Source organism: Oncorhynchus masou, unplaced genomic scaffold, assembly GCF_036934945.1.
Source record: "Oncorhynchus masou masou isolate Uvic2021 unplaced genomic scaffold, UVic_Omas_1.1 unplaced_scaffold_2911, whole genome shotgun sequence".
NCBI classification, from domain to species: Eukaryota; Metazoa; Chordata; class Actinopteri; order Salmoniformes; family Salmonidae; genus Oncorhynchus; species Oncorhynchus masou.
The window spans coordinates 1-25,802 of record NW_027009332.1 but is presented as its reverse complement, the minus strand read 5'-3'; the positions used below and the strand labels follow the sequence as shown (position 1 = coordinate 25,802).

General features: G+C 46.6%; 1 protein-coding gene across 1 annotated transcript in view; it reads right to left on the bottom strand.

Annotated features, from left to right (window-relative positions):
• LOC135534004 (DNA-directed RNA polymerase III subunit RPC1-like) overlaps window positions 1-25,451 on the bottom strand; it is a 44,335-nt gene extending 18,884 nt beyond the window's left edge. Inside the window, 16 exon segments of the mRNA XM_064961165.1 lie at window positions 276-440; window positions 3,449-3,587; window positions 8,236-8,363; window positions 11,062-11,131; window positions 13,772-13,912; window positions 14,512-14,653; window positions 15,625-15,728; window positions 17,027-17,144; window positions 17,146-17,161; window positions 17,453-17,615; window positions 21,286-21,487; window positions 22,290-22,330; window positions 23,290-23,444; window positions 23,620-23,791; window positions 24,856-24,993; window positions 25,424-25,451. Of these exon segments, the coding sequence (XP_064817237.1) occupies window positions 276-440; window positions 3,449-3,587; window positions 8,236-8,363; window positions 11,062-11,131; window positions 13,772-13,912; window positions 14,512-14,653; window positions 15,625-15,728; window positions 17,027-17,144; window positions 17,146-17,161; window positions 17,453-17,615; window positions 21,286-21,487; window positions 22,290-22,330; window positions 23,290-23,444; window positions 23,620-23,791; window positions 24,856-24,993; window positions 25,424-25,426 (1,897 nt within the window). The 5' untranslated portion in view covers window positions 25,427-25,451.
• Window positions 25,452-25,802: the final 351 nt, after the last annotated feature.

The window sequence follows — 25,802 nt, the reverse complement described above, 5'->3', positions numbered from 1 at the left end:
GGGAAAACTAAAACGAGCTTTGTAAAGTATGAGAACGCGTTTAGTATTGAGCATGTTCAAAGCATTATCGTAAATGGATGTAAACCTACACTATATTACCATTATATCACAGTACAGCACGTTCAAAGCATTATCATAGGTGGAACTAAACCTACAGTATATTACCATTATATAGCATTAGAACACAGTACAGCATCAGTAAACTGCAGTTCAGTGTAGCATCGTTGAAGTATTGACAGAAGAGAACATGTCAGTGTGGGCGGCGGTGAACGTACAGAGGTATGTAGGGGCGATGCGGGCCAGACGAGACATGGCGTTGGCTGCCTCCAGCTGCCCCCAGTCTCTCAGCAGGATGTAGAATATGTTCTTCTTGGAGCCAGAGCCCAACGTGCCCTTATCCATGGTACCACACATCAACTCACTGTTCTGGATCACCACGACTGACAGAGAGAGAGAGACACACACACACACACCGAGAGAGAGACACACACAGAGAGAGAGAAACCCACAGAGAGAGACACAGAGAGAGAGAGAGAGACACAGAGAGAGAGAGAGAGACACAGAGAGAGAGAGAGACAGAGAGAGAGAGCGAGAGACACAGAGAGAGAGAGCGAGAGACACAGAGAGAGAGAGCGAGAGACACAGAGAGAGAGAGCGAGAGACACAGAGAGAGAGAGAGAGCGAGAGACACAGAGAGAGAGAGAGAGCGAGAGACACAGAGAGAGAGAGAGAGAGAGAGAGAGAGAGAGAGAGAGACACAGAGAGAGAGAGAGAGAGAGAGACACAGAGAGAGAGAGAGAGAGAAAGACACAGAGAGAGAGAGAGAGAGACACAGAGAGAGACACAGAGAGAAAGACACACACAGAGAGAGACACACACAGAGAGACACACACAGAGAGAGACACACAGAGAGAGACACAGAGAGAGACACACACAGAGACAGAGAGACAAAGAGAATCATAGTTTTGGAATAATGAATCAGAATAGTTTAATCTGATTATAGTAATACAATTATATTTGAATCTGAATAATTGAATCAGATGACATGTATTTTAAGGATGAAGACACTAGAGAGGCATGGGGAGGAACTCACAGGAATCAGATGACATGTATTTTAAGGATGAAGACACTAGAGAGGCATGGGAGGAACTCACAGGAATCAGATGACATGTATTTTAAGGATGAAGACACTAGAGAGGCATGGGGAGGAACTCACAGGAATCAGATGACATGTATTTTAAGGATGAAGACACTAGAGAGGCATGGGGAGGAACTCACAGGAATCAGATGACATGTATTTTAAGGATGAAGACACTAGAGAGGCATGGGGAGGAACTCACAGGAATCAGATGACATGTATTTTAAGGATGAAGACACTAGAGAGGCATGGGGAGGAACTCACAGGAATCAGATGACATGTATTTTAAGGATGAAGACACTAGAGAGGCATGGGGAGGAACTCACAGGAATCAGATGACATGTATTTTAAGGATGAAGACACTAGAGAGGCATGGGGAGGAACTCACAGGAATCAGATGACATGTATTTTAAGGATGAAGACACTAGAGAGGCATGGGGAGGAACTCACAGGAATCAGATGACATGTATTTTAAGGATGAAGACACTAGAGAGGCATGGGGAGGAACTCACAGGAATCAGATGACATGTATTTTAAGGATGAAGACACTAGAGAGGCATGGGGAGGAACTCACAGGAATCAGATGACATGTATTTTAAGGATGAAGACACTAGAGAGGCATGGGGAGGAACTCACAGGAATCAGATGACATGTATTTTAAGGATGAAGACACTAGAGAGGCATGGGGAGGAACTCACAGGAATCAGATGACATGTATTTTAAGGATGAAGACACTAGAGAGGCATGGGGAGGAACTCACAGGAATCAGATGACATGTATTTTAAGGATGAAGACACTAGAGAGGCATGGGGAGGAACTCACAGGAATCAGATGACATGTATTTTAAGGATGAAGACACTAGAGAGGCATGGGGAGGAACTCACAGGAATCAGATGACATGTATTTTAAGGATGAAGACACTAGAGAGGCATGGGGAGGAACTCACAGGAATCAGATGACATGTATTTTAAGGATGAAGACACTAGAGAGGCATGGGGAGGAACTCACAGGAATCAGATGACATGTATTTTAAGGTTGAAGACACTAGAGAGGCATGGGGAGGAACTCACAGGAATCAGATGACATGTATTTTAAGGATGAAGACACTAGAGAGGCATGGGGAGGAACTCACAGGAATCAGATGACATGTATTTTAAGGATGAAGACACTAGAGAGGCATGGGGAGGAACTCACAGGAATCAGATGACATGTATTTTAAGGATGAAGACACTAGAGAGGCATGGGGAGGAACTCACAGGAATCAGATGACATGTATTTTAAGGATGAAGACACTAGAGAGGCATGGGGAGGAACTCACAGGAATCAGATGACATGTATTTTAAGGATGAAGACACTAGAGAGGCATGGGGAGGAACTCACAGGAATCAGATGACATGTATTTTAAGGATGAAGACACTAGAGAGGCATGGGGAGGAACTCACAGGAATCAGATGACATGTATTTTAAGGATGAAGACACTAGAGAGGCATGGGGAGGAACTCACAGGAATCAGATGACATGTATTTTAAGGATGAAGACACTAGAGAGGCATGGGGAGGAACTCACAGGAATCAGATGACATGTATTTTAAGGATGAAGACACTAGAGAGGCATGGGGAGGAACTCACAGGAATCAGATGACATGTATTTTAAGGATGAAGACACTAGAGAGGCATGGGGAGGAACTCACAGGAATCAGATGACATGTATTTTAAGGATGAAGACACTAGAGAGGCATGGGGAGGAACTCACAGGAATCAGATGACATGTATTTTAAGGATGAAGACACTAGAGAGGCATGGGGAGGAACTCACAGGAATCAGATGACATGTATTTTAAGGATGAAGACACTAGAGAGGCATGGGGAGGAACTCACAGGAATCAGATGACATGTATTTTAAGGATGAAGACACTAGAGAGGCATGGGGAGGAACTCACAGGAATCAGATGACATGTATTTTAAGGATGAAGACACTAGAGAGGCATGGGGAGGAACTCACAGGAATCAGATGACATGTATTTTAAGGATGAAGACACTAGAGAGGCATGGGGAGGAACTCACAGGAATCAGATGACATGTATTTTAAGGATGAAGACACTAGAGAGGCATGGGGAGGAACTCACAGGAATCAGATGACATGTATTTTAAGGATGAAGACACTAGAGAGGCATGGGGAGGAACTCACAGGAATCAGAGGACATGTATTTTAAGGATGAAGACACTAGAGAGGCATGGGGAGGAACTCACAGGAATCAGAGGACATGTATTTTAAGGATGAAGACACTAGAGAGGCATGGGGAGGAACTCACAGGAGTCGTTGCTGCAGAGGTCCTCTCCTTTCCCACTGTACTGTTTCCCCTTGGTCCTCAGGTTGGCCTTGACTGGACAGGCCTTACTGGGCTTCAGGATCAGACCAAAGATCTGCTTCCCTGTCCACAGAGTCATGGGCTAACAACAGACAACGGGGTCATGGGCTAACAACAGACAACGGGGTCATGGGCTAACAACAGACAACGGGGTCATGGGCTAACAACAGACAACGGGGTCATGGGCTAACAACAGACAACGGGGTCATGGGCTAACAACAGACAACGGGGTCATGGGCTAACAACAGACAACGGGGTCATGGGCTAACAACAGACAACGGGGTCATGGGCTAACAACAGACAACGGGGTCATGGGCTAACAACAGACAACGGGGTCATGGGCTAACAACAGACAACGGGGTCATGGGCTAACAACAGACAACGGGGTCATGGGCTAACAACAGACAACGGGGTCATGGGCTAACAGACAACGGGGTCATGGGCTAACAACAGACAACGGGGTCATTGGCTAACAACAGACAACGGGGTCATGGGCTAACAACAGACAACGGGGTCATGGGCTAACAACAGACAACGGGGTCATGGGCTAACAACAGACAACGGGGTCATGGGCTAACAACAGACAACGGGGTCATGGGCTAACAACAGACAACGGGGTCATGGGCTAACAACAGACAACGGGGTCATGGGCTAACAACAGACAACAGAGGCATGGGCTAACAACAGACAACAGAGGCATGGGCTAACAACAGAGGCATGGGCTAACAACAGACAACGGGGTCATGGGCTAACAACAGACAACGGGGTCATGGGCTAACAACAGACAACGGGGTCATGGGCTAACAACAGACAACGGGGTCATGGGCTAACAACAGACAACGGGGTCATGGGCTAACAACAGACAACGGGGTCATGGGCTAACAACAGACGACAGAGTCATGGGCTAACAACAGACAACGGGGTCATGGGCTAACAACAGACAACGGGGTCATGGGCTAACAACAGACAACGGAGTCATGGGCTAACAACAGACAACGGGGTCATGGGCTAACAACAGACAACGGGGTCATGGGCTGACAACAGACAACGGGGTCATGGGCTAACAACAGACAACGGGGTCATGGGCTAACAACAGACAACGGGGTCATGGGCTAACAACAGACAACGGGGGTCATGGGCTAACAACAGACAACGGGGTCATGGGCTAACAACAGACAACGGGGTCATGGGCTAACAACAGACAACGGGGTCATGGGCTAACAACAGACAACGGGGTCATGGGCTAACAACAGACAACGGGGTCATGGGCTAACAACAGACAACGGGGTCATGGGCTAACAACAGACAACGGGGTCATGGGCTAACAACAGACAACGGGGTCATGGGCTAACAACAGACAACGGGGTCATGGGCTAACAACAGACAACGGGGTCATGGGCTAACAACAGACAACAGAGGCATGGGCTAACAACAGACAACAGGGTCATGGGCTAACAACAGACAACGGAGTCATGGGCTAACAACAGACAACGGGGTCATGGGCTAACAACAGACAACGGGGTCATGGGCTAACAACAGACAACGGGGTCATGGGCTAACAACAGACAACGGGGTCATGGGCTAACAACAGACAACGGGGTCATGGGCTAACAACAGACAACAGAGGCATGGGCTAACAACAGACGACAGAGTCATGGGCTGACAACAGACGACAGAGTCATGGGCTGACAACAGACAACGGGGTCATGGGCTAACAACAGACAACAGGGTCATGGGCTAACAACAGACAACGGGGTCATGGGCTAACAACAGACAACGGGGTCATGGGCTAACAACAGACAACAGGGTCATGGGCTAACAACAGACAACGGGGTCATGGGCTAACAACAGACAACGGGGTCATGGGCTAACAACAGACAACAGAGTCATGGGCTAACAACAGACAACAGAGTCATGGGCTAACAACAGACAACGGGGTCATGGGCTAACAACAGACAACGGGGTCATGGGCTAACAACAGACGACAGAGTCATGGGCTGACAACAGACGACAGAGTCATGGGCTAACAACAGACAACGGGGTCATGGGCTAACAACAGACAACGGGGTCATGGGCTAACAACAGACAACAGAGTCATGGGCTAACAACAGACAACGGGGTCATGGGCTAACAACAGACAACGGGGTCATGGGCTAACAACAGACAACGGGGTCATGGGTTAACAACAGACGACAGAGTCATGGGCTGACAACAGACGACAGAGTCATGGGCTGACAACAGACGACAGAGTCATGGGCTGACAACAGACAACGGGGTCATGGGCTAACAACAGACAACAGGGTCATGGGCTAACAACAGACAACAGGGTCATGGGCTAACAACAGACAACGGGGTCATGGGCTAACAACAGACAACGGGGTCATGGGCTAACAACAGACAACAGGGTCATGGGCTAACAACAGACAACGGGGTCATGGGCTAACAACAGACAACGGGGTCATGGGCTAACAACAGACAACAGGGTCATGGGCTAACAACAGACAACGGGGTCATGGGCTAACAACAGACAACGGGGTCATGGGCTAACAACAGACAACAGAGTCATGGGCTAACAACAGACAACGGGGTCATGGGCTAACAACAGACAACGGGGTCATGGGCTAACAACAGACAACGGGGTCATGGGCTAACAACAGACAACGGGGTCATGGGCTAACAACAGACAACGGGGTCATGGGCTAACAACAGACAACAGGGTCATGGGCTAACAACAGACAACGGGGTCATGGGCTAACAACAGACAACGGGGTCATGGGCTAACAACAGACAACAGGGTCATGGGCTAACAACAGACAACGGGGTCATGGGCTAACAACAGACAACGGGGTCATGGGCTAACAACAGACAACAGAGTCATGGGCTAACAACAGACAACAGAGTCATGGGCTAACAACAGACAACGGGGTCATGGGCTAACAACAGACAACGGGGTCATGGGCTAACAACAGACAACGGGGTCATGGGCTAACAACAGACAACGGAGTCATGGGCTAACAGACAACGGGGTCATGGGCTAACAACAGACAACGGGGTCATGGGCTAACAACAGACAACGGGGTCATGGGCTAACAACAGACAACGGGGTCATGGGCTAACAACAGACAACGGGGTCATGGGCTAACAACAGACAACAGGGTCATGGGCTAACAACAGACAACAGAGTCATGGGCTAACAACAGACAACAGAGTCATGGGCTAACAACAGACAACAGGGTCATGGGCTAACAACAGACAACGGGGTCATGGGCTAACAACAGACAACAGGGTCATGGGCTAACAACAGACAACGGGGTCATGGGCTAACAACAGACAACAGAGTCATGGGCTAACAACACACAACGGGGTCATGGGCTAACAACAGACAACAGAGTCATGGGCTAACAACAGACAACAGGGTCATGGGCTAACAACTTATAACAGAGTCATGGGCTAACAACATATAACAGAGTCATGGGCTAACAACAGACAACAAAGTCATGGGCTAACAACAGAGTCATGGGCTAACAACAGACAACAGAGTCATGGGCTAACAACAGACAACAGAGTCATGGGCTAACAACAGAGTCATGGGCTAACAACAGAGTCATGGGCTGACAACAGAGTCATGGGCTGACAAGAGTCATGATGAATAGACAACAGAGTCATGATGAACTGACAACAGAGTCATGATGGACTGACAACAGAGTCATGACAGAGTCATGATGGACTGACAACAGAGTCATGATGGACTGACAACAGAGTCATGATGGACTGACAACAGAGTCATGACAACAGAGTCATGATGGACTGACAACAGAGTCATGATGGACTGACAACAGAGTCATGATGAACTGACAACAGAGTCATGATGGACTGACAACAGAGTCATGATGGACTGACAACAGAGTCATGATGAACTGACAACAGAGTCATGGGCTGACAACAGAGTCATGATGAACTGACAACAGAGTCATGACAACAGAGTCATGATGGACTGACAACAGAGTCATGATGGACTGACAGAGTCATGATGAACTGACAACAGAGTCATGACAACAGAGTCATGATGGACAGACAACAGAGTCATGATGGACTGACAACAGAGTCATGATGGACTGACAACAGAGTCATGATGGACTGACAACAGAGTCATGACAACAGAGTCATGATGAACAGACAACAGAGTCATGATGGACTGACAACAGAGTCATGACAACAGAGTCATGACAACAGAGTCATGATGAACAGACAACAGAGTCATGATGGACTGACAACAGAGTCATGACAACAGAGTCATGATGGACTGACAGAGTCATGATGAACTGACAACAGAGTCATGACAACAGAGTCATGATGGACAGACAACAGAGTCATGATGGACTGACAACAGAGTCATGATGGACTGACAGAGTCATGATGAACTGACAACAGAGTCATGATGGACAGACAACAGAGTCATGATGAACTGACAGAGTCATGATGAACTGACAACAGAGTCATGATGGACAGACAACAGAGTCATGATGGACTGACAACAAAAAGACCAACACCCAAATGATTGACGAGTTGCAGACCAACTGATATTTAACTACTAAAGTCACTCGATACGACTCCCAATGACTTTATAGATGATTCCCCCCCCTCACGACAGAGAACAACAGATATCAGCCCAAAATCCAATAAACAGTCCCATCATTAATTTCAACCAAGCGAGGAGAGCAGTATCGTACCTTGAGTATGGCAGGGTGTGGGAGAGCTATCTTGATCCTCTCATCCACCCCCACCAGGATAGAGGCCACTATCTGGCAGGCTTTAGACCTATCGAAGAATGTGTCCTTCAGGGTCAACAGGTAGGCTCCTGTGAAGAAAGGCGAGAGAGGAGGAGAGTAGGGTGTTGAAATGTGGAGTGTGAAACATACAGCTACTGTGCTCCTAAGAAATATTAGGCTACACTTTCTCCAAATATGATAAATACAAAAGATGACATTGGGACATGGATTGTGACCGGATTCAGGATCGTAAGGCATTTGGATGCCATTTCCTAATTCACAGTACAGATGTAAAAAAATATATATATATATATATATATATATATATATATATATATATATTTTATGTTGCAGAAAAGCTTTCTTGAACATGTGAACTTTCTTGTGCCTTAATAACAAACTTGTCTGGAATCTGTAAATATGAATAAAAAAATGCTAATTTAAGAGCCTTGTTTAGCCAATGAGAAAGCACTGAGCTCTATAGGGAGAAAGACGAGCTCCATGATTGGCTGATAATGGAGGGGGTATAATAGAGAGTAGAGGAGTCTCAAATAGTGAATATTTTTTAGATGAAACTATACTAAATATATTCACGTCACCAAATAATTGATTAAAATACACTGTCTTGTGATGAAGGTCTTACAGTAACTTCCAACAGGACTCTGTAGGGTAGCACCATGGTGTAGCCGGAGGACAGCTAGTTTCTGTCCTCCTCTGGGTACACTGACTTCAATAGAAAACCTAGGAGTCTCATGGTTCTCAGCCCCTTCCATAGACTCACACAGTAATTATGACAACTTCCGGAGGATGTCCTTTAACCTATTGGAACTTATGCAGTATGAACTGAAAATGTTGCTCACCCAATCAAAGGATCAGAGAATTAATCTAGTACTGAAAGGATAAGCTATATCTAGCTAGCACTGCAGTGTATAAAATGTGGTGAGTAGTTGATTCAATATAGCTAGACAGCTATATTTAGTTGTATTTTTTTTATTTTTTACTTTCACTTAGCAAGCAAATGCAGCTAGCTAGTTTAGCCTACTCATACACCCGGCTCAAACAGAGAGGGATGCTATGTTAGCTAGCTGGCTATAACGGAGGGATGCTATGTTAGCTAGCTGGCTATGACAATTTAACACTGAAACTCTTTCAAGTCAAGGTAAGCTTTTGGTTTTATTCAATTTATTGCCACTGGGGCCCACCGGTGTAACTGCTAAACTGCTTGCTGACTGCGCGGAGGGATACTAACGCGTTAGTTCTAATAGCAATGTTGACTATGACATTTACTAACATCGTTGGCTAATATGGTGACAACGATGTCGGCTGTGTGTAGCGGTTAGCGGCTACGATATAGACGCAAGAAGGAATTATACAATTAGCAAAATGTTCATGCTGTTTGTATGTGGCGGCTATGAATGTGAACTGTGTTTGCGTGTGATCAGTGGTGTATTCATTCTGTTGAAAACCAATTCTTAAAACGGAAGCAAGTGGAACTAAAATGATAAACATAATTGAATTTGTCCAACAGAAACTCTCATTTGCAACGGTTGGACTCATGATTACACCTTAAGTCAGCTAGATGCAGGCAAGAGTGTGGAAGGCGTTATTGAACGTGCCAATGTCGGTCACTTTGATTACTCAAATTTCTCTCAACCTGTGCACCTACGTTGTGAACTTTCATTCATAGGCTAGGTGGTAGCAACCTCATGATGACTCCAGGGGGAAATTAGAGTATCATGTAGCAGCCTAAACCTGATGTTAGATAGAGCTGGGTGAATGACAGTAACCTAAACCTGATGTTAGATAGAGCTGGGTGAATGACAGTAACCTAAACCTATGGATGTTACATAGAGCTGGGTGAATGACAGTAACCTAAACCTGATGTTACATAGAGCTGGGTGAATGACAGTAACCTAAACCTGATGTTAGATAGAGCTGGGTGAATGACAGTAACCTAAACCTGATGTTACATAGAGCTGGGTGAATGACAGTAACCTAAACCTATGGATGTTACATAGAGCTGGGTGAATGACAGTAACCTAAACCTGATGTTACATAGAGCTGGGTGAATGACAGTAACCTAAACCTGATGTTACATAGAGCTGGGTGAAGGGAATATGAACGACAGTCATCCAATATGCTGAAATAGAAATAAGGCCATGCTCATTAAAAATAATAAAAATCTCCATATTGGGACGTTTATCAATTGTCAAAGAAGCATAACTTTCTCATGTTTCATAAAAGACCATTTCAAAGCTCTGGGACTGTACTTTTTCATAACATGTTTAAATATATATATTTGACATGAGCTCATCTTCCTTGAATTCAGTTTCAAAATGTCAAACCATAGTGGATAATAAGGTCAGTATGAAGAACCCCATCAAGGTGTTGACTTAACAAGAGGTAAGTGTCCCAATCTGGATGAAAACAAGCCAAGCAGCTGTATAACGAAGATGACATCGTTATGACGAGATGAGCTGTGACACATCTATCAAATGCAATGGACAGATCGGAGCGCGTCAGGGAGACATCTTCCATCATGTCGATCACATGATCACCATGTCAAAACCTTGTTCTTTTCTCCACCTGACAACGAGCAGTGTGAGACGCTCACTAATACAGATGTCAAAACCTTGTTCTTTTCTCCACCTGACAACGAGCAGTGTGAGACGCTCACTAATACAGACGTCAAAAGGCATCAATCATCTGACAAATGAGTCATTTGATTGGCTGTCAGGCCCTGCGGCGACAAACAATGATTGGCTCATTGCTGTAACAACGGCTGACCTGTCAGAAAGTCTTGAATAGCAGCGATCAGAGGCTCTCCGTTCCTGGGGGTCACCAGGTTGGCTTTGGTCTGGAGGGAAAGAGACATGAGACAAGTACAGGTCAGTGAGAGAGGAGAACCTCGGCTGGACAGGGTTTAGTTTAGGGACGGTGTAGGGACGGTGTTGGGGCGGTGTAGGGGCGGTGTAGGGGCGGTGTTGGGGCGAAGAGGTAAATGAGACAAGTACAGGTCAGTGTGAGAGGAGAACCTCGGCTGGACAGGTTTTAGTTTAGGGACGGTGTAGGGGCGGTGTTGGGGTGAAGAGGTAAATGAGACAAGTACAGGTCAGTGTGAGAGTAGAACCTCGGCTGGACAGGGCTTATTTTAGGGAAGGTGTAGGGGCGGTGTTGGGGCGGTGTTGGGGTGGTGTAGGGGCGGTGTAGGGGCGGTGTTGGGGTGAAGAGGTAAATGAGACAAGTACAGGTCAATGTGAGGAAAACCTCGGCTGGACAGGGTTTAGTTTAGGGACGGTGTTGGGGTGAAGAGGTAAATGAGACAAGTACAGGTCAGTGTGAGAGTAGAACCTCGGCTGGACAGGGCTTATTTTAGGGAAGGTGTAGGGGCGGTGTTGGGGCGGTGTTGGGGTGGTGTAGGGGCGGTGTAGGGGCGGTGTTGGGGTGAAGAGGTAAATGAGACAAGTACAGGTCAATGTGAGGAAAACCTTGGCTGGACAGGGTTTAGTTTAGGGACGGTGTTGGGGTGAAGAGGTAAATGAGACAAGTACAGGTCAGTGTGAGAGTAGAACCTCGGCTGGACAGGGTTTAGTTTAGGGATGGTGTAGGGGCGGCGTTGGGACGGTGTTGGGGTGAAGAGGTAAATGAGACAAGTACAGGTCAGTGTGAGAGTAGAACCTCGGCTGGACAGGTTTTAGTTTAGGGACGGTGTAGGGGCGGTGTTGGGGTGAAGAGGTACAGTGCCTTGCGAAAGTATTCGGCCCCCTTGAACTTGGCAACCTTTTGCCACATTTCAAGCTTCAAACATAAAGATATAAAACTGTATTTTTTTGTGAAGAATCAAAAACAGGTGGGACACAAGCATGAAGTGGAACGACATTTATTGGATATTTCAAACTTTTTTAACAAATCAAAAACTGAAAAATTGGGCGTGCAAAATTATTCAGCCCCCTTAAGTTAATACTTTGTAGCGCCACCTTTTGCTGCGATTACAACTGTAAGTCTCTATCAGTTTTGCACATCGAGAGACTGACATTTTTTACAGTTGTATATCTTTATGTTTGAAGCCTGAAATGTGGCAAAAGGTCGCAAAGTTCAAGGGGGCAGAATACTTTCGTAAGGCACTGTAAATGAGACAAGTACAGGTCAGTGTGAGAGTAGAACCTCTGCTGGACAGGTTTTAGTTTAGGGACGGTGTTGGGGCGGTGTAGGGGCGTTGTAGGGGCGGTGTTGGGGCGGTGTAGTGGCGGTGTAGTGGCGGTGTTGAGGTGAATAGGTAAATGCTGGTATTCAGACTGTGCATGCAAATTGGGGGGGGGCTGTACAGCGTGTAGGGGGACTGTACAGCGTGTAGGGGGACTGTACAGCGTGTAGGGGTGTGAGTTGTGTAGGGGTCTGAGGTGTGTAGTAGGGGTGTGAGGTGTGTAGTAGGGGTGTGAGGTGTGTAGGGGTGTGAGATGTGTGAGGTGTGTAGGGGTGTGAGATGTGTGAGGTGTGTAGGGGTGTGAGGTGTGTAGGGGTGTGAGGTGTGTAGGGGTGTGAGGTGTGTAGGGGTGTGAGGTGTGTGTAGGGGTGTGAGAGGTGTGTAGGGGTGTGTGAGGTGTGTAGGGGTGTGAGGTGTGTGTAGGGGTGTGAGGTGTGTGTAGGGGTGTGAGAGGTGTGTAGGGGTGTGTGAGGTGTGTAGGGGTGTGAGGTGTGTAGGGGTGTGAGGTGTGTAGGGGTGTGAGGTGTGTGTAGGGGTGTGAGGTGTGTAGAGGTGTGAGGTGTGTGTAGGGGTGTGAGAGGTGTGTGAGATGTGTGAGGTGTGAGGTGTGTAGGGGTGTGAGGTGTGTAGGGGTGTGAGGTGTGTGAGGTGTGTAGGGGTGTGAGGTGTGTGTAGGGGTGTGAGGTGTGTGTAGGGGTGTGAGAGGTGTGTAGGGGTGTGAGAGGTGTGTAGGGGTGTGAGGTGTGTAGGGGTGTGAGGTGTGTGTAGGGTGTGAGGTGTGTAGGGGTGTGAGGTGTGTAGGGGTGTGAGGTGTGTAGGGGTGTGAGGTGTGTGTAGGGGTGTGAGAGGTGTGTAGGGGTGTGAGAGGTGTGTAGGGGTGTGAGAGGTGTGTGGTGTGTGAGGTGTGTGAGGTGTGTGAGGTGTGTAGGGGTGTGATGTGTGAGGTGTGTAGGGGTGTGAGGTGTGTAGGGGTGTGAGGTGTGTAGGGGTGTGAGTAGGGGTGTGAGGTGTGTGTAGGGGTGTGAGAGGTGTGTAGGGGTGTGAGAGGTGTGTAGGGGTGTGAGAGGTGTGTAGGGGTGTGAGAGGTGTGTAGGGGTGTGAGAGGTGTGTAGGGGTGTGAGAGGTGTGTAGGGGTGTGAGGTGTGTAGGGGTGTGAGGTGTGTAGGGGTGTGAGGTGTGTAGGGGTGTGAGGTGTGTGAGGTGTGTAGGGGTGTGAGGTGTGTAGGGGTGTGAGGTGTGTAGGGGTGTGCTGCTGCAGGAGTCTAAAGGTGAATCAGGGCAGGTGACACTAACCCCCATCAGCACCAGGGCTTCAGCCTTGGCCTCCTCTGTCTGGGGAAGGTGAAGGTTCATCTCGTCCCCGTCAAAGTCAGCGTTGTACGGCGTGCACACACACTCGTTAAACCGGAACGTTCTGTGAGGCTTCACTTTGGCCTTTAGGACAGACAAAGATGAGTACAATAATGATATCATTGAGATCTGCCTGAAATAAACCTATCACCATACATCCAAAACAGTAACAGCTACACGACAAGCCAGCTCACAGCTACACGACAAGGCAGCTCTAAAACAGTAACAACTACACGACAAGGCAGCTCCAAAACAGTAACAACGACACGACAAGGCAGCTCTAAAACAGTAACAGCTACACGACAAGGCAGCTCTAAAACAGTAACAACTACACGACAAGGCAGCTCTAAAACAGCAACAACTACACGACAAGGCAGCTCACAGCTCCACGACAAGGCAGCTCTAAAACAGTAACAGCTCCACGACAAGGCAGCTCTAAAACAGTAACAACTACACGACAAGGCAGCTCTAAAACAGCAACAACGACACGACAAGGCAGCCCTAAAACAGACAACCCCAAGATACATCACACAAAATCCCCTATTTCTAACAGTGAGGTTCTCATCCTGCCTACACGTTGACATGGAGTCAGCACGGTGATTAACCTAACAGTTTCCAGACAGAGCCGAAGTGAAGGATGGGTGTATGATGTGGAGAGAGAGGGAGAGAGAGAGAGCACTCACAATATGAGCCATGATGCTGAGTTTGTGTAGAGAGGGCTGTCGGTTGAAGAGGACGATGTCTCCATCGATCATGTGTCTCTCCACCACGTCTCCAAACCTCAGCTCCTGAGCCATCTTCTCTCGGTTCCCGTACTTCAGAAACCTGAAGACAGAAAGACAAGACCAGACCCCACACACACACACACACACACACACACACACACACACACACACACACACACACACACACAGGGAATACTCTTAGAACATACACGTAAACATGTGGTTTCATACACAGTTTCAGTTTAGTGGTAGGCCTGTAAAACAGTAACAACTACACGACAAGGCAGCTCTAAAACAGTAACAGGTACACGGGGTGGCAGGGTAGCCTAGTGGTTAGAGTGTAGGGACGGCAGGGTAGCCCAGTGGTTAGAGTGTAGAGGCGGCAGGGTAGCCTAGTGGTTAGAGTGTAGGGACGGCAGGGTAGCCTAGTGGTTAGAGTGTAGGGGCGGCAGGGTAGCCTAGTGGTTAGAGTGTAGGGACGGCAGGGTAGCCTAGTGGTTAGAGTGTAGGGACGGCAGGGTAGCCTAGTGGTTAGAGGTAGGGACGGCAGGGTAGCCTAGTGGTTAGAGTGTAGGGACGGCAGGGTAGCCTAGTGGTTAGAGTGTAGGGACGGCAGGGTAGCCTAGTGGTTAGAGTGTAGGGACGGCAGGTAGCCTAGTGGTTAGAGTGTAGGGACGGCAGGTAGCCTAGTGGTTAGAGTGTAGGGACGGCAGGGTAGCCTAGTGGTTAGAGTGTAGGGACGGCAGGGTAGCCTAGTGGTTAGAGCGTTGGACTAGAAACCGAAAGGTTGCAAGTTCAAATCCCCGAGCTGACAAGGTACAAAAACTGTCATTCTGCCCCTGAACAGGCAGTAAACCCACTGTTCCTAGGCCGTCATTGAAAATAATAATTTGTTCTTAACTGACTTGCCTAGTTAAATAAAGGTAAAATGAAATATATGCTTCTAATAACTGAATGGGTAAAACCTCACCAACATTTTGGAACGTAGTGGCTTCTTCAACATTTTACAGGTGTGGGTCAACTCATGCTTTTAAAAAGGGGACTAAACATGTCCAATAGAACTGTCCTGACCTCTTCATCTGCGTGTGTCGTTGCTGGATGAAGTTGGCTCCAGGGTGGACCTCTGGACCGCTCCGCACCAGCTTCCTCAGCATCTCCAAGTTGGCCTTGTTCACCTTGGAGCACAACAAGTTAGAGGTCGCAGGTCATACAACAGGGGACAGTGAAGACACTGTGCAGGTTACTTCTCAATGGTAGAGACAGCTGGAAAAGGCACTCAACCTGCCTTGTGAAGCATCTACGTAGTGCTTATAAACAATTCATGTATTCTTATTAAGGAAGTCAACCGATTAAAATAATTAAATAGAGGTAACGGAATTAGTTAAATCACAATTCATTGCAATTATAGAATTTGCTCCAATTTGGACTTTTAACAAATTTTTCATAAAAAAATCTAAATAAAATCAAATGCATTTGTCACATACACATGGTTAGCAGATGTTAATGCGAGTGTAGCGAAATGCTTGTGCATTGTACTGCACAATGCAGTAATAACCAACGAGTAATCTAACCTAACAATTCCAAAACTACTACCATATACACACACGTGTAAAGGGATAAAGAATATGTACATAAAGATATATGAATGAGAGCAGAACATTGAGTTACTATTAAACCCAAAATAGTCTGGATTAAAAAAGCTTTAAAGGCATTTTCACCATAAACAACACCAACGTCTCTGTAACAGCTAGCTATTCATGATCCCAGGAGGCCTAATCCTTCTTATCAATAATATTGAAGCTTAACTGATCCATGTTCTTCATCATGACCTCGTCACATGTTGCTGCTACTAGAACTGGGATTCATTAAGTCTTTTTGACCTGAGAACTACAACAGAAACAGTAGTCACATGTTGCTGCTACTAGAACTGGATTCATTAAGTCTTTTTGACCTGAGAACTAAAACAGAAACATGTTCTGATTAAAATCATTGTGGGAAGTTAGTTGAATCAAGAGGCATTCAGCCATGGCATTGTAAACAATATTATGGCTAGCTAGCTAGCTAACGTTAGCATAACTAGTTTGTTACTTCTGTACAAATGAATGTTTTTTTTTTGCTGCCATCTAAAGAAATGCCTGGGAATGTGTTTACGGGAGAAGTATCTGTACGGTTTCCTTCAAAACTGTTTCTCAAAGCTGTGCGCACAGCGCATCACAATAGAGGCAGACAGCGCTACTGAGACCGTGTGCTCACTGACAGGTACACCGCATAGAGCGTGTTGTGTGTTGCGCTTATAAGGGTCCCTGCTGAAACACGTGTGCTTAAAAAGGTTCCGCGCGGGGTAAAGAAATTGAGATGCAATTAAAAGCGTCAAAGAAATTAACAGCATTAAAAAGTGTTAACGTGGACAGCCCTAATTATTATAAAGCATTATTAAAAGTTGTTGTTAAAGTGTGGCCAATAAGAATCTTACCTTCTCTGGGTAGGTCAGGATTTTGGCTACGTGTACAGGGACAGCCACCTCATCAATCCGCAGGTTGGGGTCCGGAGAGATGACCGTTCTCCCAGAGAAATCCACTCTTTCCCCGAGAGGTTTCACGGAATCGCCCTGAGAGAGAAACACCACGAACCATTAATAACCGAAAGTGTCTCCAAAGGCAGCAGTGGAGAATAACTATAGTTTGTGATTAAATGGCTCCACAATCAAGTAGGATACTTTCTGTTTCTGACTCAGCTGTGTAAATAAACTACATTGTTTATGACAAAAGGCATGACATTGACATGAATTCAGTGTCAACTATCAATAAATACGATGTGACCACAGAACTAGAAATCAGAATAGACAACAGGTAACTATTAAATAATTAGAATTAAAAATCAACATTTATATGAGCGAGACCTTGTTTGCCCTTGAGTCTCTGAACGAAGCCTCTGGTCCATTTCTTGGGGGCCATGTTGAGGGGGATGCCAGAGAGCTCACTGTTGATGTAGAGAGCACATTGCAGCTGGAGGAAGTCCCAGTCCTCCATGATCATCTGGGTCTTGGCCCCTGACATACGGTGCTGTGGGAAGGCATGGGAGGTGGGGAGAACAACTCATTCATCACTCAACATTCATTAGACAACAACAATAACAACAACAATAGCATCAAACCACCTTATTGTCTAATGTGAATTGGAAATGATAACTTTTTGTTGTTGTTGTGTTATTGCTTTCATAAAAAGGCACAGGAGGTTTTCCTGAGCTGACCAACTAGTTAGTAATAGCCTACTGGGGCCCAGAGGTTTTCCTGAGCTGACCAACTAGTTAGTCATAGTCTACTGGGGCCCAGAGGTTTTCCTCAGCTGACCAACTAGTTAGTAATAGTCTACTGGGGCCCAGAGGTTTTCCTCAGCTGACCAACTAGTTAGTAATAGCCTACTGGGGCCCAGAGGTTTTCCTCAGCTGACCAACTAGTTAGTAATAGCCTACTGGGGCCCAGAGGTTTTCCTCAGCTGACCAACTAGTTAGTAATAGTCTACTGGGGCTCAGATGTTTTCCTCAGCTGACCAACTAGTTAGTAATAGTCTACTGGGGCCCAGAGGTTTTCCTCAGCTGACCAACTAGTTAGTAATAGCCTACTGTGGCCCAGAGGTTTTCCTCAGCTGACCAACTAGTTAGTAATAGTCTACTGGGGCCCAGAGGTTTTCCTCAGCTGACCAACTAGTTAGTAATAGCCTACTGGGGCCCAGAGGTTTTCCTGAGCTGACCAACTAGATGTAAATGTAATAGCCTACTGGGGCCCAGAGGTTTTCCTGAGCTGACCAACTAGTTAGTAATAGCCTACTGGGGCCCAGAGGTTTTCCTCAGCTGACCAACTAGTTAGTAATAGCCTACTGGGGCCCAGAGGTTTTCCTGAGCTGACCAACTAGTTAGTAATAGCCTACTGGGGCCCAGATGTTTTCCTCAGCTGACCAACTAGTTAGTAATAGTCTACTGGGGCCCAGAGGTTTTCCTCAGCTGACCAACTAGATGTAAATGTAATAGCCTACTGGGGCCCAGAGGTTTTCCTGAGCTGACCAACTAGTTAGTAATAGCCTACTGGGGCCCAGAGGTTTTCCTCAGCTGACCAACTAGTTAGTAATAGCCTACTGGGGCCCAGAGGTTTTCCTCAGCTGACCAACTAGTTAGTAATAGCCTACTGGGGCCCAGAGGTTTTCCTCAGCTGACCAACTAGTTAGTCATAGCCTACTGGGGCCCAGAGGTTTTCCTCAGCTGACCAACTAGTTAGTAATAGCCTACTGGGGCCCAGAGGTTTTCCTCAGCTGACCAACTAGTTAGTCATAGCCTACTGGGGCCCAGAGGTTTTCCTCAGCTGACCAACTAGTTAGTAATAGCCTACTGGGGCCCAGAGGTTTTCCTCAGCTGACCAACTAGTTAGTAATAACCTACTGGGGCCCAGAGGTTTTCCTCAGCTGACCAACTAGTTAGTAATAGCCTACTGGGGCCCAGAGGTTTTCCTCAGCTGACCAACTAGTTAGTAATAGTCTACTGGGGCCCAGAGGTTTTCCTCAGCTGACCAACTAGTTAGTAATAGCCTACTGGGGCCCAGAGGTTTTCCTGAGCTGACCAACTAGATGTAAATGTAATAGCCTACTGGGGCCCAGAGGTTTTCCTGAGCTGACCAACTAGTTAGTAATAGCCTACTGGGGCCCAGAGGTTTTCCTCAGCTGACCAACTAGTTAGTAATAGCCTACTGGGGCCCAGAGGTTTTCCTGAGCTGACCAACTAGTTAGTAATAGCCTACTGGGGCCCAGATGTTTTCCTCAGCTGACCAACTAGTTAGTAATAGTCTACTGGGGCCCAGAGGTTTTCCTCAGCTGACCAACTAGATGTAAATGTAATAGCCTACTGGGGCCCAGAGGTTTTCCTGAGCTGACCAACTAGTTAGTAATAGCCTACTGGGGCCCAGAGGTTTTCCTCAGCTGACCAACTAGTTAGTAATAGCCTACTGGGGCCCAGAGGTTTTCCTCAGCTGACCAACTAGTTAGTAATAGCCTACTGGGGCCCAGAGGTTTTCCTCAGCTGACCAACTAGTTAGTAATAGCCTACTGGGGCCCAGAGGTTTTCCTCAGCTGACCAACTAGTTAGTCATAGCCTACTGGGGCCCAGAGGTTTTCCTCAGCTGACCAACTAGTTAGTAATAGCCTACTGGGGCCCAGAGGTTTTCCTCAGCTGACCAACTAGTTAGTAATAGCCTACTGGGGCCCAGAGGTTTTCCTCAGCTGACCAACTAGTTAGTAATAGCCTACTGGGGCCCAGAGGTTTTCCTCAGCTGACCAACTAGTTAGTAATAACCTACTGGGGCCCAGAGGTTTTCCTCAGCTGACCAACTAGTTAGTAATAGCCTACTGGGGCCCAGAGGTTTTCCTCAGCTGACCAAGTAGTTAGTCATAGCCTACTGGGGCCCAGAGGTTTTCCTCAGCTGACCAACTAGTTAGTAATAGCCTACTGGGGCCCAGAGGTTTTCCTGAGCTGACCAACTAGTTAGTAATAGTCTACTGGGGCCCAGAGGTTTTCCTGAGCTGACCAACTAGTTAGCTATAGCCTACTGGGGCCCAGAGGTTTTCCTCAGCTGACCAACTAGTTAGTAATAGCCTACTGGGGCCCAGAGGTTTTCCTGAGCTGAACAACTAGTTAGTAATAGCCTACTGGGGCCCAGAGGTTTTCCTCAGCTGACCAACTAGATGTAAATGTAATAGTCTACTGGGGCCCAGAGGTTTTCCTCAGCTGAGCAACTAGATGTAAATGTAATAGTCTACTGGGGCCCAGAGGTTTTCCTCAGCTGACCAACTAGTTAGTAATAGCCTACTGGGGCCCAGAGGTTTTCCTCAGCTGACCAACTAGTTAGTAATAGCCTACTGGGGCCCAGAGGTTTTCCTCAGCTGACCAACTAGTTAGTCATAGCCTACTGGGGCCCAGAGGTTTTCCTCAGCTGACCAACTAGATGTAAATGTAATAGTCTACTGGGGCCCAGAGGTTTTCCTCAGCTGACCAACTAGTTAGTAATAGCCTACTGGGGCCCAGAGGTTTTCCTCAGCTGACCAACTAGTTAGTAATAGCCTACTGGGGCCCAGAGGTTTTCCTCAGCTGACCAACTAGTTAGTAATAGCCTACTGGGGCCCAGAGGTATTCCTCAGCTGACCAACTAGATGTAAATGTAATAGTCTACTGGGGCCCAGAGGTTTTCCTCAGCTGACCAACTAGTTAGTAATAGCCTACTGGGGCCCAGAGGTTTTCCTCAGCTGACCAACTAGTTAGTAATAGCCTACTGGGGCCCAGAGGTTTTCCTCAGCTGACCAACTAGTTAGTCATAGTCTACTGGGGCCCAGAGGTTTTCCTCAGCTGACCAACTAGTTAGTCATAGCCTACTGGGGCCCAGAGGTTTTCCTCAGCTGACCAACTAGTTAGTAATAGCCTACTGGGGCCCAGAGGTTTTCCTCAGCTGACCAACTAGTTAGTAATAGCCTACTGAGGCCCAGAGGTTTTCCTCAGCTGACCAACTAGTTAGTAATAGCCTACTGGGGCCCCAGATGTTTTCCTGGTCAGTTCATGGAAAAACTCCGGGCCGATTAATAAAACAATTCATCACGAATTCATTGACACTTCCTGCTACTCTCCCAATCCCATGACGCCCACCTTCTATGACATCATACAATTTTTTAAAATATATTTGATGTAAATGTAATGTACCCACCTTCTGATGACGTCATTGAGGAAGATGATCTCTGTGAGCTTCATGGTGAGGTCATCCTCATTAGTACCCGACTTGAGGTCTGAGATGACAGAGGGGCGGATGCAGAGCGGGGGTACCAGCAGGCGGGTGAGGATGAGGTCTGCAGGCTTACCTGCCTCAGGGTTCATCAGGAGCAGGGGAATGTCCTCCGCTGGTATCCTCCCCTGAAGAGGTTCAGCACCACTAGAGGACTCAGGTTCTCCTGGAAACCACAGGACATGAAGGTCAACCAGCATTTACAACCATAAGGGCCAGTTTCCCAGATTCAGACAGACATTTTGAAGAGGTTCAGCACCACTAGAGGACTCAGGTTCTCCTGGAAACCACAGGACATGAAGGTCAACCAGCATTTACAACCATAAGGGCCAGTTTCCCAGATTCAGACAGACATTTTGAAGAGGTTCAGCACCACTAGGGGACTCAGGTTCTCCTGGAAACCACAGGACATGAAGGTCAACCAGCATTTACAACCATAAGGGCCAGTTTCCCAGATTCAGACAGACATTTTGAAGAGGTTCAGCACCACTAGAGGACTCAGGTTCTCCTGGAAACCACAGGACATGAAGGTCAACCAGCATTTACAACCATAAGGGCCAGTTTCCCAGATTCAGACAGACATTTTGAAGAGGTTCAGCACCACTAGAGGACTCAGGTTCTCCTGGAAACCACAGGACATGAAGGTCAACCAGCATTTACAACCATAAGGGCCAGTTTCCCAGATTCAGACAGACATTTTGAAGAGGTTCAGCAACACTAGAGGACTCAGGTTCTCCTGGAAACCACAGGACATGAAGGTCAACCAGCATTTACAACCATAAGGGCCAGTTTCCCAGATTCAGACAGACATATTTTGAAGAGGTTCAGCACCACTAGGGGACTCAGGTTCTCCTGGAAACCACAGGACATGAAGGTCAATCAGCATTTACAACCATAAGGGCCAGTTTCCCAGATTCAGACAGACATTTTGAAGAGGTTCAGCACCACTAGAGGACTCAGGTTCTCCTGGAAACCACAGGACATGAAGGTCAACCAGCATTTACAACCATAAGGGCCAGTTTCCCAGATTCAGACAGACATATTTTGAAGAGGTTCAGCACCACTAGAGGACTCAGGCTCTCCGTCGGGGTGAAAGACATGATCGGTCAGCATTTAAAACCAGTGTGACCCAGTTGGTAAGGAGAGTGTGACTCTAGTAATACCAGGTTCTTTGTTCAATTCCGACAAGTTTCCCATATACTAATCCTGTATGAACTCTGTTACTGTAAGTCACTGCTAAGTGAAAAACATACAAAACAAACCATTAACCTCATATGACCTCTACAAAGTAGACATGTAAACTGTTAAAAGTTGACCTAGTTGCCTTCAACGTGACTCACCTGAGCCCTGTTAAGCAAGCCCTAGTTGCCTTCAACGTGACTCACCTGAGCCCTGTTAAGCAAGCCCTAGTTGCCTTCAACGTGACTCACCTGAGCCCTGTTAAGCAAGCCCTAGTTGCCTTCAACGTGACTCACCTGAGCCCTGTTAAGCAAGCCCTAGTTGCCTTCAACGTGACTCACCTGAGCCCTGTTAAGCAAGCCCTAGTTGCCTTCAACGTGACTCACCTGAGCCCTGTTAAGCAAGCCCTAGTTGCCTTCAACGTGACTCACCTGAGCCCTGTTAAGCAAGCCCTAGTTGCCTTCAACGTGACTCACCTGAGCCCTGTTAAGCAAGCCCTAGTTGCCTTCAACGTGACTCACCTGAGCCCTGTTAAGCAAGCCCTAGTTGCCTTCAACGTGACTCACCTGAGCCCTGTTAAGCAAGCCCTAGTTGCCTTCAACGTGACTCACCTGAGCCCTGTTAAGCAAGCCCTAGTTGCCTTCAACGTGGCTCACCTGAGCCCTGTTAAGCAAGCCCTAGTTGCCTTCAACGTGACTCACCTGAGCCCTGTTAAGCAAGCCCTAGTTGCCTTCAACGTGACTCACCTGAGCCCTGTTTAGCAAGCCCTCCACTTCTTTGTTGTGTTCTATTGCGATATCGAATGAGTTGAGAAAGTCTGATACTACAGTGTCCACCACTTTCTTGGTTGTCTTGTATTTCTCGTGAAGGATCTTCAGCAAGCCACACTTCTTCACTGGTCCTGTTAAATGGCAAGAACAAAGACATTATCAGTCACATCAACCACCACTTGGGCTTTGCTTTCAACTCAACTAAATCCAACTCAATTCAAATATAACTTAATAATATGTATTTCGGCCCAAATGTCAAAATTGAACCGTAAACAGTCAAAGACTAAGCTATTGTTGATAACCTACCATTTAACGTGGAGCAATTCAGACACAATGTCCTTTTGCGGCATTTGTCGGATATCTTCTTCTTCATTCCTCGTTTCTGGAGGTATGCTAGGCCTGGCCTCTTCAACACATCCATAAACTGTAGTTTCTCCTCTTTGGTCAGCATGATGTGAGAACACGTCTTACAGATCATCTGGAGGGACAACAATAACATGATGTCATAATGGAACAATTTGAACAACAATAACATGATGTCATAATGGAACAATTTGAACAACAATAACATGATGTCATAATGGAACAATTTGAACAACAATAACATGATGTCATAATGGAACAATTTGAACAACAATAACATGATGTCATAATGGAACAATCTGAACAACAATAACACAATGTCATAATGGAACAATTTGAACAACAATAAGATAATGTCGTAATGGGCCAATTTGAACAACAATCACATGACGTCATAATGGAACAATTTGAACAACAATAACATGATGTCATAATGGGCCAATTTGAACAACAACCACATTGTGTTATCATGGAACAACAATCACATTGGGTGTTTCTCAATATTCTCAATATGCATACTACTGTGCACCACACTCTCATGCTCCAAAGACGTTCTCTTGAGTACGTTCTTGTGAGGACGAGTGTGGAGAACACATAAATTACATTTGAGCAGCACTTCCCCCTACTGTATTACCTCACACTGAGCTGCACTCTACTGTATTACCTCACGCTGAGCAGCACTCTCCCTACTGTATTACATCACGCTGAGCAGCACTACCCCTACTCCTGTTGTATTACCTCACGCTGAGCAGCACTACCACTATTCCTACTGTATTACTCTCACGCTGAGCAGCACTCCCCTACTGTATTACCTCACACTGAGCAGCACTCTCCCTACTGTATTACCTCACACTGAGCAGCACTCCCTACTGTATTACCTCACGCTGAGCAGCACTGTTGTGTTGAGATCTGGTGACTGAGACACACCCTTTAACCCCTCTATGTTCCTTTGATCCCCTCTTCAAAGTCACTGAGATCTCTTCTTCTAGCCATGGTAGCCACAATGATGGCAACTGAGTACCTTATACATCACCCTAAGTATGATGGGATGGTAATTGCTTAACTAACTCAGGAACCACACCTGTGTTGGAAGCACCTGCTTTCTATACATCCTACTTGTATCCCTCATTTACTCAAGAGTTTCCTTTATTTTGTCAGTTACTGTTATAGTGAACTTGCCTGTAGGATTCCAATGATGGCTTTGAAATAGCCCACATGAAAACAGGGCATCTCCAGGTCCAGATACCCATAGTGTCCGAGACAGTCAGCCAGGTTCTTCCCACACGTCTCACAAGGACGATCCTTCTCACTGGTGCCCTGGAATATAACATGACAGTTGGGTCACAACCACCAATAGAGAAGGCCAAGAGTTTGCAAAGCTGTCATCAAGGGCAAAGGATGGCTACTTTGAAGCACTTCAAAAATCTAAAATATATTTTGATTTGTTTAACACTGTTTTGGTTACTACATGATTCCGTATGTGTTATTTCAAAGTTGATGTCTTCACTATTATTCTACAATGTAGAAAATAGTAAAAATAAAGAAAAACCTTTGAATGAGTAGGTGTTCTAAAACTTTTGACCGGTAGTGTACCATGTGATGGTCCAGTACTCAATAGGGTAGTGTGTGTATGTCTGTATGTGTGTGTGTGTGTGTGTGTGTGTGTGTGTGTGTGTGTGTGTGTGTGTGTGTGTGTGTGTGTGTGTGTGTGTGTGTGTGTGTGTGTGTGTAAACGTGTCGGCCCTACCATGCGATGATCCAGTACTCAATAGGGTGGTGTATGTATGTATGTATGTATGTATGTATGTGTGTGTGTGTGTGTGTGTGTGTGTGTGTGTGTGTACACGTGTCGGCCCTACCATGCGATGATCCAGTACTCAATAGGGTGGTGTATGTATGTATGTATGTATGTATGTATGTGTGTATGTGTGTGTGTACACGTGTCGGCCCTACCATGCGATGATCCAGTACTCAATAGGGTGGTGTATGTATGTATGTATGTATGTATGTATGTATGTATGTATGTATGTATGTATGTATGTATGTGTGTACATGTGTCGGCCCTACCATGCGATGATCCAGTACTCAATAGGGTGGTGTATGTATGTATGTATGTATGTATGTGT